General features: G+C 53.4%; 4 protein-coding genes across 4 annotated transcripts; 2 read left to right on the top strand and 2 right to left on the bottom strand.

Annotated features, from left to right (window-relative positions):
• Nucleotides 1-3,033: 3,033 nt before the first annotated feature.
• DSM5745_07731 (asparagine synthetase B family protein) lies at nt 3,034-5,408 on the bottom strand (the record flags this gene model as incomplete). Its single annotated transcript, XM_026749747.1, has 6 exons — nt 3,034-3,962; nt 4,020-4,211; nt 4,272-4,533; nt 4,582-4,665; nt 4,717-5,174; nt 5,237-5,408. 6 exons carry the CDS (start codon nt 5,406-5,408, stop codon nt 3,034-3,036), a joined length of 2,097 nt encoding a protein of 698 aa, XP_026601779.1.
• A 2,687-nt stretch (nt 5,409-8,095) lies between these two features.
• Nucleotides 8,096-8,803, top strand: DSM5745_07730 (VOC family protein; the record flags this gene model as incomplete). Its single annotated transcript, XM_026749746.1, has 1 exon — nt 8,096-8,803. The coding sequence occupies one exon, from the start codon at nt 8,096-8,098 to the stop codon at nt 8,801-8,803; it is 708 nt and encodes a 235-aa protein (XP_026601778.1).
• A 437-nt stretch (nt 8,804-9,240) lies between these two features.
• Nucleotides 9,241-11,322, top strand: DSM5745_07729 (methylisocitrate lyase ICL2; the record flags this gene model as incomplete). The annotated part of the gene is made up of 6 exons (XM_026749745.1): nt 9,241-9,661; nt 9,715-10,003; nt 10,049-10,461; nt 10,507-10,930; nt 10,990-11,243; nt 11,315-11,322. The coding sequence occupies 6 exons, from the start codon at nt 9,241-9,243 to the stop codon at nt 11,320-11,322; spliced, it is 1,809 nt and encodes a 602-aa protein (XP_026601777.1).
• A 308-nt stretch (nt 11,323-11,630) lies between these two features.
• On the bottom strand, nt 11,631-13,865 carry DSM5745_07728 (putative phenol monooxygenase; the record flags this gene model as incomplete). The annotated part of the gene is made up of 3 exons (XM_026749744.1): nt 11,631-12,094; nt 12,172-12,637; nt 12,690-13,865. 3 exons carry the CDS (start codon nt 13,863-13,865, stop codon nt 11,631-11,633), a joined length of 2,106 nt encoding a protein of 701 aa, XP_026601776.1.
• Between the last annotated feature and the right edge of the window lie 704 nt (nt 13,866-14,569).

Raw genomic sequence — 14,569 nt, 5'->3', positions numbered from 1 at the left:
ATTTACCGAAGGATCGCAGATGGTAACGAGGGGCAAAAGAAATTCTCCTCCTACCTACTGGTTTGCCGCTCCATCCGGTTCAGCTTGTGCCCGGAGAAGGCGCTTTTCTTTGGAGGCAGCATGATCCAAGATCAGAATACATTGAAAGTCAATGCAGCAGGCTCTAGGACAGCACCGAATCTGATAGGATGGAAAGCGCCACTGGGATGGGGAAGACGCTGGTGATGACGAGGAACGAGGTCGACTGTTGGCTCGCAGGGATCCCGTGATCGCTTTGCACAAAAGCAAACCTTGGCTTTTTAAATTGCATCTCGATCAGCCTGACCGATCTCAAAGTTTTGGCTGAAATAAAAGAATCGCAGACTCTCAATCCTTGATATCTTCGAGTCTGACAGGGGACCCCCACGGTGTAACGGCGGCGGGAGGAGCTGAAGGTCCCAAATACGGTGGGCGTGCATATCCTGGGCCCGTTTGAAATGTCTCCTGGATACCAAACAAGCGGCTCGATGGGCCCTACGACCCTTGTTGTTCTCCAGGACAGGTAGCGCAGCCTGGGTGGCCTCTTATCGTGTTCTTCTGTGACTGGATCAGATCGGAGCGGTGATCTGGAGATGCAATGCCAACGGGTTGGAGCAAGAGACCAATGGGGATGGTCTGCAGGATTCCTAGCCAGGTACTAGGCACGAAATGGAAAGACGCTAGAAATTAAGCAATTCCCGGTGTCTGCCGCACTGGGAGAGCGTTATTTTGGGGTTGTTTGTGGGCGTTGTTGAACGGAAGAAGCAAGAACGCTCAATGACCTGACACATAGCGGAAAGCACGTGGCAATACAGTGCCTGCCCACCCAGTAGGCGAAGCTTGACACATCCACCATCCCCACGGATCGCTCACTTTGAGATACCCTTCCGCCGTGTACCCAACGGCTCTCTTGCATGCACGGATGGGGTCATCCCTGCAAGAAAGAGCCTTAACAGTGCATTAAGGTTCCTATGCTACCTGTCTTCAGGGATCCCGCAGCCCATCATCATTTCACCATACTCCGTACTCGTCGCTCATCGAGAGACCGCGGTCGTGTACCGTCGCCTAACTTGTCCAGCAACACCAGTCTCCTAGTTTTAATTGAAAGAAACACACCTGCAGAATTTTCATCCTGCCGGAATACCATTTACCTCCGGCACCAACCGGGACTCGACCATACCGAACCTATCCTGCGACATTCTGCTTGACATCGGCCAGAGCTTTGTCATCTACAGCCGTGCAGCCAATGCAGAGTGAACGGGTTATGCGCAGTCTCTGCAGTCAACCCACGCACTCGCTGCATCTGGAATTTATTGGCTTGATTTCTTCAGCGGCCGGGCTTCGACTGTACTCAACAATCCCTCTCCCTTCGGTAGAGCTGAGACCAAGACGATTCCGAGGCTTCAAGAGTGGCTGCAACCGCTCCCATTACGAGCAGAGTATACACATGGCCAGGGGTTGGCGGCAATATCAGGTTGTTCTAAGATCACCATAGAGCTCAGAACTTGATGGGTGGGAGATTGCGCATCTCGTTTAAACGGCTAAGCGCCATCGAACTCATGCGAGGGTGATCAGCATCTCTGAATGGATGAAGAACCAACCCAACTTTGTCTTAAAGATTCCGGTTGGATGAAGGCCTCCTACTCAGAAGGGATGACCTTCGCTGTAACATGGCCTGGAGGTAAAACAAGTCATCCAGCTGAGAGTTCCACTTACCTGGATGTGAGAGGATTTTGGGGGAGAGAGTCTCGTCATCCCCCTGGATCTTCCAATGAGAGACTTTACCGCGCGATCCTCACTAATAGAGACTCCATAGGCTTACCTTGCTATACGAATTGCAGACATATCCCACGTCCTCCTTCGTACCTCATGCTGTACCATCAATGCTTCTGAAGTACCTTGTTGGGCCAAGGGACGACGTATGCAGAACGAAACGATTCGCCATCCGCTCCGATAATCCCGGTCTGCTTGGTAATCTTCAGACGCATGATACTTCCAGGTAATGTCTTTCGCTCCTTTGCGATGGGCCGTTCCGCTAGTCCCCATGTTAATTCTGACTCTATGGTCAGGGGTTATATGTCGCTGCCAGTCCCGATGCAAATTCGCGTCATCCCATGCCGTATAACACAGCTTTCACAGCACCTGGAAGAGCTCTATAATGCCTCAGTGGTGGGGAACGACAGGCCTTGCATACATAACAATCATCTAGGCTAACTTTCCTCCGGCTCTTCTATTCTGCTGCTATCTTTAGACTTGTGGACAAACAACCCACTCCGGGCGGGCAGAACAGGTCAGCATGTACCTCTACCGCACTGCTACTTAACGAACCCCTATTGCAGGTGGCAATTATGCCCATCCTTGCATTACTTTACCCGAGAGCCTATTGAACAGGCTCCGCCTATCCTGGAATTGAACCTTGATTCCATCCATCACTGGAAGTGGTAGCACAACAATCTCGCAATCTAGCTTTCAGTGATACCATCCCGTCCAATTCTCCAGCCCCCTACGGCACCAGAAGCTATCTCCTTGTCGCCACGCGGGAAGGGAGAGCCTACACCCCCCACACTGTCACAGAGTGGATGGATGCGCACGCCCCTCCCACTGGGGTTTACGTCAAGGGTAACGCAGGCTTTCTATAAGATTATATGCGGTGCAGTGGAAGCTGGCCTTATCCACCCGTCACACGCTAGAAATACGTTGCACGAGATGCGGCTGGCTGGGTGCCCAAGCTGCGATGCGATCAGATGAGACGGAACGGATAGGTAGGGGAGGGTATGACATGACGATTCTTGGGTTGCTATGCTACGCTTAAGCCTCGAGCTCAGTATCAGCCGACCTCCTGCTCAGCTGTGAAAACATTGCCTTGGCCCCGTCTAGCTCTATGGTCACTGGGGCTGCTGGGATGCCGAAAAGTAAGACGGCCCAGCGTAGCCCAGCGCAGCTTGCATCTCAAAGCATGCGTTTTGTCCGTGTCCCTCGAATAAAAGTTGTATCCCAAGCCTAGTTCATGGGGTGCTATAGGTGGCTTGTAATTTGGACCATGGGCGCAGCACCGTTGGACCCGATACGAGCTCTATGCGTCTCGGTTGACACAGGGGGCGAGTTCGTGTCTGTCGCCGGCCTGACGCCGAATCGTTGAGACAAGACGACGAGCTGAGCCACAAAGAGCGAGCTTCGGAAACATCTCTGGTCGCCGTCACGAAAGCCCTTGACGACGTGTTCCTGTAGCTGATCCCAGTCCACGAAGCCTAGCTGTTTGACATTCTCTTCTGTGAGTAGCCTCGTCACGGCCTGGTGTAGCGGTCCGCCTTCCCTGTAGTTCGACGGACCCAGGTACGCACGCTTCGTGCGATTCAGGACCTCGTCAGTGATGAACGGCCGCATGGCTTCGCGGAGAATGTACTTCTCACATAAAACTTTGTTGACCGGGTCATAGCGGATTTTCAGACTCGGGGGAATCTGGTTGGCAAACTCTGTAACGCGGTGATCCAAGAAGGGAGGCCTTGATTCGATCTGATGGACCATGTCGGCGCCATCACCAATGTAGCGGAGGATGTAGTTTGCCAGGATAGACTTGGTCCATTGGTAGCTTGCCGAGTTCAGGGGGTGCCATTTTTCAGCCATATGAGATAGGGTTTGGGCTCCAAAGTGTTCTGCGAATGCGGTTTCAAGATCAAGATCTGGTATTGCGTGCTTTGCTGTCCATGCGGCGAATGGGAGATTGTAGAACGAGCTCACGCGGGCGAATACCGAGGAGTTGTTGAGTATTCGCTTTGTCGAGGCGGGTGAGTTTACCGGTGGTGGGATGGCTTCCCTTCCTGCTTCGAATGGCTTTGAGCTTTCGGGCATTCCGAAGGCTGGTGCAGGCCAGGAGAGATCTAGCTCGAGGAACATCTTTGAGAGCATGTCGGGGTAGCCGCCGAAATGCTCGTCTGAACCCTCTCCTGGTTTCGATCTGTTAGTGGAGAAGATCCATGGAAGGGTACGTAGTGTCTGCTTACCTGTGAGAATGACTTTCTTTCCGTGGGAATGAGCCAATTCTCCCACGGCAACTCGGCCCATTCCATTGACATCAGGGATAGGCGCCTCCGTGTACCAAACAGCATTCTCAAACCGCGAGGCAAGCTCCTCTTCGTTCATGGTCACTGGGTGTAGGTCAACCCCTAGCCAGTCCGCCGTCCTCTGTGCTACATCTAGGTACGTTCAGCCGGGGTTCTGCAGCATTAACCGGCTATCGAGACAATTGTTCCTACCTGACTCGTCCACTCCGCTGTCCTTGCCAAACCGGATGGTATAGCAGCTCATCTTCGACACGTCACCGCTGACATCGTTTCCTAAGAGTTCACCTTGTTGTATGAGGTGCTTCGTCATTCCTGCAATGGCAGACGAGTCTAGGCCGCCGCTGAGGTAGACTCCGACTCCCACGTCGGCTCGAAGCCGTAGCTTGACCGAATCAAGCAAGAGTTCTCGGAGCTTCAGGACTATGTCTTTTTCAGTCCAAGGGCAAGAAGTCCTCTGTCCTTAGTGAGTTAGAGCTCTATGACTAGACTCAGAGTAGCTTACCTTGTCTGGGTACTCCATATCCCAGTACGTCCTCACGTCCGGCGACTCAAAGTTGCGGCTGACCAAGTATCGGCCCGGTTCGAGCTAGCATGTTGTTAGGAGCAGATGGAAGAGGAGCGGAAACCTTGGACGTACCCGGTGTACCCCTTTGAAATACATCTTGCTGTCCCACAACCAACCCTTCCTAAGGAGGTTCTCAACAGACCATTCTGGCTGCCAGCCAAAGGGTAAGAATGACTTCATCTCGGTTGCCACAAGTAGTTTGTTGTTGACTATAGTATAGTACAACGACTTTATACCATAACGATCCCGAGCGGCGAAGAAGAGCTTCCGCTTTGCATCCCAGAGTACGAGGGCGAATTCTCCCCGTAACTTGGAAAGGAACGAGATGCCATAATGACGGTATAAAGCAATCACAATCTCACTATCACTGCTGCTGGTAAAGTCGTATTCGCCAGCGAGCTCCGCGCGATGCTTCTCATGATCGTAAAGTTCTCCGTTGACGACCGCATGGACGGTTTCTTCGGCGTCATGAAAAGGCTGGTTGCCGGCAGGGCTGAGATCGATGATCGAGAATCGAGCATGACCAAGACCTAGTTCGCGTATACAATCAGACCGAGACCGTGGACGCAGTTGCATTCTCCGGGACGCTTACCCACACGGTGGTCATGGCTAAACCACTGGCCTCTTGCGTCTGGGCCACGGTGCTTTACTAGCTCCAGACTCTCATCCATTTGATGGTTCAATACCTGGGGGTCGATATTAATGTCGACCCTGGGGCAGTTTGCCCCTCCGTCGAGACTGAGAATTGCCGTGATTCCGCACATGATGTCTTCAAGGGGAGCAAGACAGGGATTTGAAAGCAAATATGGCACACAAAAGAAGACCAGACTGTTTCAGACCTTGTGTTTTGAGTCTCCGGGTCTGATGTTGGCTCTATATAAATGACCTCTTGCTCCAGGCAAGGGCGGGAATATAGGGTCCGCGGCGCGGGCCTTGCGCACTGGCATTGCTGATCCATTTTTGCTTCCATATTTCGTGAGCTCGAGGACATTATTGGGAGGAGACATAATCCGAAAATTGTGGAGGGTAGCTTGTCGGTTCAGGAATGCTTGGGGATGGCGGCGAAGATACTTTGGCTAGTGCAAGTGATTGTTATTCCTGTTATGGCAATTGGTCTTTCGATGGTCTTGACAGTAATGTCTATGACCGCGGTAAGATTGAGGAAGATACCACCGATGGGTGTCCCATGAAACCCGTTTAGGGAATTGGTCTGAAGTGACCTCGGGTGTGGAGGAAGGTTTGGGGTTAAGCGACTCTCGAGGCTCAGGAAGGCCAACGAAGGCCCAATGGATCCAGAGATCGGCTCTAACCTGGACGCGTTCTTGCCCACTTCTTCCTTCCATTCTTGGGCCTCCTCCACCCCTTGCGAGAGAGTCAACCACGTCAACAAATCCTAAGCGTTTGAGCATCCAGCTACAGTCGACGGTGTCCCCGGATTCTGAAAGCCGATTGATCCCAGATACTGGAGAATATATCCGGCAAGGGCGTGTTGGTTGACATGCATAGCATCCGCGGCGGCGCGGACCTAATGCACATAGTTTTAGACGTGGCAAACGGTCTAAATTTCTTTCAACCAAGCTGCTGACGTGTTGTTATAGTAATGTGTCTTGAAAATCGAGTTCGAGTTCCTGCGCCGCATTCCAGTACGAGATATCGACTCCACTAAAGTCAGTGGGCACGACCGCAATGGAACTTTCCTGGATGGTGAGCAAGAGGTAGCTAAGAGCGAGTGTTCCACGTCTTTTCGTCGACCTCGGCGGCCCCGAAGCGAATCACATTGGAACGATATGCGACTGTCGACCGGCATCTTTCCGTTGGGGACTTTGGGCGATACCTAAGGATCCCCTGACCTCGCCTGGTCCAGAACGCAACAGGATATCCTCCGAATAATGGAGTGCCACCAGGAATGAAGCTCATTCATAGGAATGATATGCAGATCGGCTCCAGTGGCCGACGAGGAAATATCCGAATATCCCGATGAGACCCGCCAATATAAACGACCTATCAATGTGCTCTGCCACAACGAACTCCAACCTGATCAGCGCTTGCTCCCCATATTGTACGGTGTACTCACGCAAGGAACGTTGAGCACGTCTCCGAGGTCGACAACATTCATCGGGTAGGGTCAAGATCAATGCATGGCTTGCGCCGAGCGCTCTTCCTCTCTTTAATGCATTTCTATGCAATTTCTGGGTTCGTTTGACTTGCCACATCTTCTTCCATCGAGTTTTCAAAGGAGCTATTGCTATCCCCTGTGACAGAAACTTGTTAGAATGCGGACTCTGGGTATCCTAACGAGCTGCAACCTTGTCCGCCAGCTATAATCACTCAAGCTTGCTTCCAGCTAGCGCTCGGTATATCAATCCGCTCAAGTAGCAAGATTGCCTAGCGGACAAGAAGGTGACAGATAAGTTAATGCAAGTCCGGTGCGTTAGTATATGGAGGTAGAATGACAAATACGCTCTGCTGAGTACTGACTTCTTTCAGTCCCTGAAACACCCCCATGTCAATGCGTTCAAAAGAGCGAACCGCATTGCTATTGACATCGGTCACAAATGGCAAGCCACATGTTGAGTGGTTGTTGCCGGTTTGCGGTACCCGTGGTGCCGTGCCCGGAGTGCTAAACTCACCTCCAGAACAAACGGAAGCAGCTTTCTGAACATAAGTAACATCGCTAGCTCCCTGCAGAGTAATCGTACAGGATATTGGGTCCCCAATGTCACTTTCCCCTAGGAACAGAGCGATCCTCCATCATTTGGCATGACCGATAGCTATGAACGGAGATCGCTGCTAAACCCTCCCTGAGTGTCAATCTCGCGGATATCATGGACAAATTCATCGAATGACATATAACGGGTTGATTTTCATCCGACACTGTTCTCTCTACAAGCTAAGATGATTGCCGGAAAAGCTCCTTGCCCTAGCCTTGAACTTGGCTCCTAACATTCACGGGAAAGATCAACACCCGGGGGAAAGATAGAGCTTGACAGATCGAAATTTGGGGGCCGAAGGAATCACAGCCTCCATCTGGCGTCGAATGCTTCCCGAATTGGGGATCTCTCCAGAACACGAGCCTCTTGCCAAGAGTCTTGGTACACACTCCCTCCTTTGAATAAGCTGATTGGTAGGGCTGAAGTGCCAGCTCACTGAAGCTAGCCCTATCCCGGTTCAATATCGCGCCCGCTGAGCCGCCATTGGGCCTGGCCGGGTTTGGTTGTTCCAAAGCTCTGAGGATTCTATACTCTGGGGCTTTGGAGGAATCTGCGGATTGATCATAAACCGTGCCTTGCAGAGCCTTGAAGGCTGAGAAGGAAGTACGCCTTACCACAGAAACCAGCTATAAAAACCCCTGGATATCCCCGATGAGAATGATTCTAACTGCGCGTCAAGCACACTCTTCTCAGAACAAACACATCCTTGCATCACCAAACTGGCAATTCACAATCCCAAAATGCTTGCGATAAAGCTTCTCTTAGGCCTCTCAATGGCCGCCCAATGGACAACGGCCTGCACCGAGCCAGAACCCGACAGCGAGTTCGGCAATCTATTCCAAATCGGCGAAGACGGTCCAGCTCCCCCAGAGACCGTTGGCTACTTCATCAACCACGTCGGCCTGCTCACCACCAACCTTCCCGCCCTCAAGCACTTCTATGGCGACATCCTCGGCATGCGCCAGATCTTCGACGTCCAACTCACCCCCGAGTTCACCATCACCTACATGGGCCACTCCCAGGGCGGGCGAAACGGAACAGGATTCCAAACGGGCGCAGAACTAAATCTCGCAAAGAACAACCTCGCCGGACTTCTTGAGATCGTGCAGTTCAACGTGTCCGACGATACTCTGCTCGGCTCCCTGAATCGAACAAATACCTTCGGCCACATCGGCCTTATTGTTCCGGATATCGTCAAGGCGCAAGATTACTTGATCAGCCAGGGTGTTGAGATTCTTAAGCCGTATGGGGAAGCGATTGAGACGTTTACGGGGCCGGTCAATAATGCGTTTGGGATTGGAGAGTATGCGGGCGTGCATCAGGCTGCGAAGCAAGCCCTCATGGAGGCGCAGGGGCTCATTGGGTTGCCTCTGCTGATGATGGTTGCTGATCCGGATGGAAACCTGGTTGAGATTCAGCAGCAGGAACAGCCGGCTGGGGTGCTGTGAGATGGTAAGCTTGTTGGATACGGACTGCGAAGAGGCTGCACAAGGAGTTGTAAATTAGCACGGTGTATATAGTGACTGGGTGTGGTTATTAGAGGCAAAGACGAGCTGTTTGATGATATGTCGATTTTCAATAACCTTTCCTGCCCTGCCCTCCCAGTACCAGGCGACAAACCCTAGGTCAGACTAAGTCCTTGATTCTACCGATTCTCGGAGATTTCAAACCAATCGGCAGTATATTCTTGTAGAATGCACTGGAATAATGACTCAGCAGCATTAAGCAGTGCATAAGCAAGCCGCGGGGAAACGGTTGTGCGGCAACCCCGGAGTCCCAGCTTGGACCGAGGTCGGGGGCGGGCAACGGCCGATCCATAACATCCTCCCTGGAGCTTCACTTCTCCCTTCTCTCGATTTCCCACACTTAACGACTATACCAAACGATGCTACGATCAATTCCCCGTCGAACCCCCCGACGCCTGTCCACCCTCACAGCGACCGCTGGCGGTCCCTCTCGCCTCGCCCTGCGCCCATTCACAAGCGGTTATCTGCGGATGTCGCCGTCATCGCTCCCTCCCGTCCAGCCCCCCGTTTCTTCCGCGCTGCCCAGTGATTCATACCAGCTCTTATCGACCGCCGAGAAAGCGGGAGACGCAGAGGATTCACTCTATGAACAACAGATTAAGGATGTCGAGGCGTGGTGGAGCTCTCCCCGCTATGAGGGGATCAAGCGGCCGTACTCCGCTGCCGATGTTGTTAGCAAGCGCGGGTCGCTGCAGCAGACGTATCCGAGCTCGTTGATGGCGAGGAAGCTTTTCAATCTTTTGAATGATAGAGCTGCGGAGAATAAGCCAGTTCATACGAGTATGTCTTCTGTCTGCATGGGAAGGTAGAATGTGCTAATCGAGTACGCGTAGTGGGCGCCATTGACCCCGTGCAAATGACACAGCAGGCTCCTAACCAGGAGGTCCTGTATATCTCAGGCTGGGCGTGCTCCTCGGTGCTGACGACGACCAACGAGGTTTCGCCGGATTTCGGAGACTACCCCTACAACACGGTGCCGAATCAGGTACAGAGATTGTTCAAGGCGCAGCAGTTGCACGATCGGAAGCACTGGGATGCGCGGCGGAAGATGACCCCGGAGCAGCGAAAGTCTACTCCCTACGTTGACTATATGCGACCGATCATTGCCGACGGTGACACGGGGTGAGTGGTTGCAAGTGCCTAGGGTATCCCTGCTAACCTTTTCAGGCACGGTGGCTTGACAGCAGTCCTGAAGCTGGCTAAGCTCTTCGCCGAGAACGGTGCGGCGGCTGTCCACTTTGAGGACCAGATGCACGGTGGAAAGAAGTGCGGCCATCTGGCGGGTAAAGTCCTGGTGCCGATGGGAGAGCACATCAACCGACTCGTCGCGGCAAGGTTCCAGTGGGACTTAATGGGTGTTGAGAATCTCGTGATTGCTCGGACGGACTCCGAGAGTGGCAAGCTGCTGAGCAGCGCTATCGACGTTCGCGACCACGAATTCATCCTGGGAGTCACCGAAGAGTCGGAGCCCCTCGCAGAGACTCTCCAGGCCATGGAGAGAGAGGGCGCTGCCCCCGCGGAGATCGACGCCTTCGAACTGAACTGGGTCAAGAAGCATAAGCTCGTGACATTCGACGAGGGTACGCAAGCCTCCCCTAATCAAGATCCGCTACTAACCTCCACAGCCGTCGACGCCCACCTCGAGGCCGAAGGCGCCCCTCTGACCGCACGCGACGCATACAAGAAGCACGTCAAAGAGAACCCCGACCTATCCATCACCCGCCGCCGCGACCTAGCCAACGACTACACCAAGACCCCCGTCGTCTGGTCCTGCGACATCCCCCGGACCCGCGAAGGCTTCTACCACTACCGCGCCGGCTTCCCCGCGGCAACCAAGCGCGCAAAGGAATTCGGCCCCTACGCCGACCTCCTCTGGGTCGAAACCGGCGACCCCAACGTCGAGAAGGCCGCAAAGCTCGCCGCCGAAGTCCGAGCCACTCACCCCGGCAAGAAACTCGTCTACAACCTCAGCCCGTCCTTCAATTGGATGGGTCAGGGCTTCGACGAGGCATCGCTCAAGTCCTTTATTTGGGACCTTGCGCAGCATGGGTGAGCCTTTTTCTTTTCCTTTTCCATCTCAATCAAAGATCACAAACTGACGAGCCCAGGTTCGTCCTTCAACTCATCTCCCTCGCTGGCCTGCACAGCGGCGCAACCATCACAGCGGAACTCTCCCGCGCTTTCAAGGACGAGGGCATGCTCGCTTATGTCCGGCTCATCCAGGCCCGCGAGAAGGAGCTCGGTGTTGATGTCCTCACGCATCAGAAATGGAGTGGCGCGCCGTATATGGATGGGATCATTGGTGCCATCCAGAGTGGCAGCAGTAGCAGCAAGAGTATGGGCGAGGGAAACACGGAGAAGGGTAAGTTTATTCTTGTCTGCCTTCAATTGCCGATGATATGGAACGTCCGGCTAATTGAGCTTTCGATGCAGGTTTCTAAATGCGGTATGACCTAGCAATGGAAATGGATGAGGGCGGGATGAGATTCGTTTGTAAAGCAGACTTAAACATATGATAGCGTCTATACGTATGTATGTTGTTTGAATGATAGATTATATATATAGCTTCATTTATGCCATACAATAATCAAAGCTCTTTATGTTCTTAAGTACCGTATCCAGGACTCCATCAACACTCTGCGTAGAATACGTACAAAGCCGTTCCTATCACAGCACAAGGGACCCAGCATGCCAAATGTACATATCATATCAATTTCCACCCTCCCACCCTCTCAACCATTTATCAAGCTTAAACCCTCCTCAACAAACCCCCGAGATACCCCTCAACAGTCACCACATCATCCAGCGCCGCAACAACACCCACATACCCATCCGGCCTGACCACCGCAATTGCACCATGGCTCTCACTCACGCCATAGATAGAGTATATATCGTCAAGGGCAATCCCGCTGTAGAAGCGCATCTCCGAGCGCTCTTTCAGCGCGGCGGGGAGATCGCGCCATGTGAATGTGTCGTAGGGGTACGCGTGCGCCTTGCTTGTGCCGTTGGTACCGTTGGCACCGTTGGAGCCGTTGGAGCTGTTGGAGATGGTAAGACGCGGGTGGACGACGACTTGTTCAATGGTGCCGTGTGGGAATGAGGGGATTATGTTTTCGGAGAGTGTGGATAGGGTCTTTGCTGATATACCAGTCGGATTGAGGAGATCGGAGGAGGTCAGGACGAGGATGCGGAAGCGGCCGGTTGAGAGGAAGTCTGCCCACGTCTAGTCAGTAACGGCTTCCACCTACATTTCAGGGGGTTATGTAAGATAAGTATAAAAATGTGCATACCATCGTGTAAATCCCTTCGATTTCCATCGGCAAAGCGCTTAACACGTACATTGAGGAGTCGTCGTCCGGGGCACAGGATCCCGCTGAGGTAGTCGATGCCCGTGATTGGGTTCTTCCTCTTCGCGTCATCCTTGAATTTCTCGACCGTGATGTTCTCGGGGTACTCGATGCCACATCCGCTCGTGAACCCGTTGCCTGTGCTGAAGACTTCGAGGAATTGCTCGTGGGTCAGGGCCTGCCCGATCCCGTCTTCCGAGCCAATCTTGCCGGAGAACATGGATGAGAAGGCGCGGTCGAAGTCGATGAGTTGTTGGGCGATTGTGTGGCGCTCTAGGTGGTAGGTGTCGAGGACGGGGTCGGATTTTGCGGATGCCAGCTCGCCGGGTGTGAGGCCGTGGATGCTGTAGATGAGTTTCCAGGCGAGATTGTAGGAGTCCATCATGGAGACGTTCATGCCTTGGCCAGCCTGCGATGGTATCAGTATCGGATGTGTGAGATGAAGTTTGTGCTGAGCATACCTTAGGACTATGCGTATGGCACGCATCACCAGCAATGAATACCCGATTAATCCCCTTGGAATCCTTAACCGTGAATTGTCCAGACACACGCTGCCCAATCTGATACGCCGCCCACCAATCCACAGCCCCGTCCTCCTTAGGTCTGATGTAATACGGCTTAAATGCCTCCGCCGCGTGCTGGAAGATACTTTCAAGTGTAACGCCCGCCCTGCGCGCCTTCGCAGCATCTTTTGCCTTGTGATCATCGCCCGCCTCGATCTCAATCTCAGGAACCTGCACATAAAGTCGCGTCAGGTAGTCACCCGTCGCAATGCGCTCGCGCGGGATAACCATGACCGAGCCCGCAGGCGAATGGATCGCCGTCCGGCGCCGGATATCAGGGAAATCGGTATCAACGACAAGATCAACGACACCCCAGATATGGTCTAGCGATTCGCCTTCCAAGCTTAGCCCCATGCACCGCCGAACATTGGAGTGCGCGCCGTCTGCGCCGACGAGATACTTCGAGCGGATTATCTTCTTCTCCTTTTGCCCGTTTTCAGGGTGCTCAGTCTCGATTTCCGCGATGATCGGGAACTCCGCATCGCTTTCCTCGTCAATCTTCACGTCAATCAACCTCGTATTCCGCTGTACGCCGCGCTTCGAGTACCGCAGAAGATCCGTCTCCAGAATGCGCTCGATCCGTCCCTGGTGGATCGTAACCTCGTGCTGGAACCGCGCGGGCACGCTGACGTCCGGCACGATGGACGTCCGCTCAATCACGTCGCCTTCCTTCTTGCCGGTGGGGTTCCAGAACGCAACTTCCTCCATGTGGCATCCATCGTTAAGGATCTCGTCCGCGAGGCCGAGCGATTTCAGGACCTCAAGTGTACGTGGTTGTAGACCGTCTGCTTGGCCGGAGCGCAGGGTGCTGGATTTCGCGTCGACGCAGAGGAGGGACGAGTCGGAGAGGCCGTAGCGTGCGAGGAGGAGGTTTAGCATTAGTCCGGCGGGGCCGGCGCCGACAATGACAACTTCATATTTGTCTTCCTGAGGTTGTTGGGGTTGCGAAGAGGTAGTTGTGGTGGAAGGGGAAGGATTTGCGAAGGGCGGGGAAAGGCGGGGGAGAGGCGGCGCGAACGAGGGGAGGACGCGCAGCTCGCGTGAGGAGGCGGAGAACTCTGTAAAGACAGGCATGGCGGCAATTGATTGAGATGGTGACCTTCGAGAAGCGATTGCTCTGTATCTAACTGAGTTAGAGCAGTCAAGTGCGACTCACGACTGCTTGATATAGGGGATCGCCGTGGTCGGACAATCCCCACAGTGCCTGGTCCAGAGAATTATTAAGAGATGACTGATTCCCAGATTTCCATTCCCCGGCTTTGACAGCACTTTATATCCGGCTGGGGACAATGGCATGGTCGTTCGCTTGGGGAGAGATTTTCCGTCTCTCATACTAATCCTGCAGGGATAGGGAATCGGTCTTGTTAGGGAGCTGTACCGCCGAGACAGAAATGATTGAATGTCTCGGCAGTTTCAGACTGTATAACGAGAACCGATATACTCATGCCTATGAGCTTCGTATTCCTCCCGTTAAGAGAGCGAGGAACGGACTGCTGCTGCTACTCTGCAATGCTTGCTGACTGTCCGCGATCTATATCCGATAAGCTGGACATGCAGAAACCCCGGCCATTACTTCCCCTACTATAGGTACCCCGGTATCTTACTGGCCGATCGCAATTTCGACACTGGGTACAGCTCAACAGTCGTGGAAGTCTAGCTGCAAGAAAATCGAATCTAGGTCTGTTGTCCTTACTGTTGGTCCCTTCGTTGCTCAACGACTCGAGTAACTGATACGGATATACGGATATAACCCGCAGTCCGGAGGAGCTCGAGCTTCC

The sequence above is a fragment of the Aspergillus mulundensis genome (assembly GCF_003369625.1).
Source record: "Aspergillus mulundensis strain DSM 5745 chromosome Unknown scaffold_8, whole genome shotgun sequence".
Classification (NCBI taxonomy): Eukaryota; Fungi; Ascomycota; class Eurotiomycetes; order Eurotiales; family Aspergillaceae; genus Aspergillus; species Aspergillus mulundensis.
This window is presented reverse-complemented; position numbering and strand designations above follow the sequence as displayed.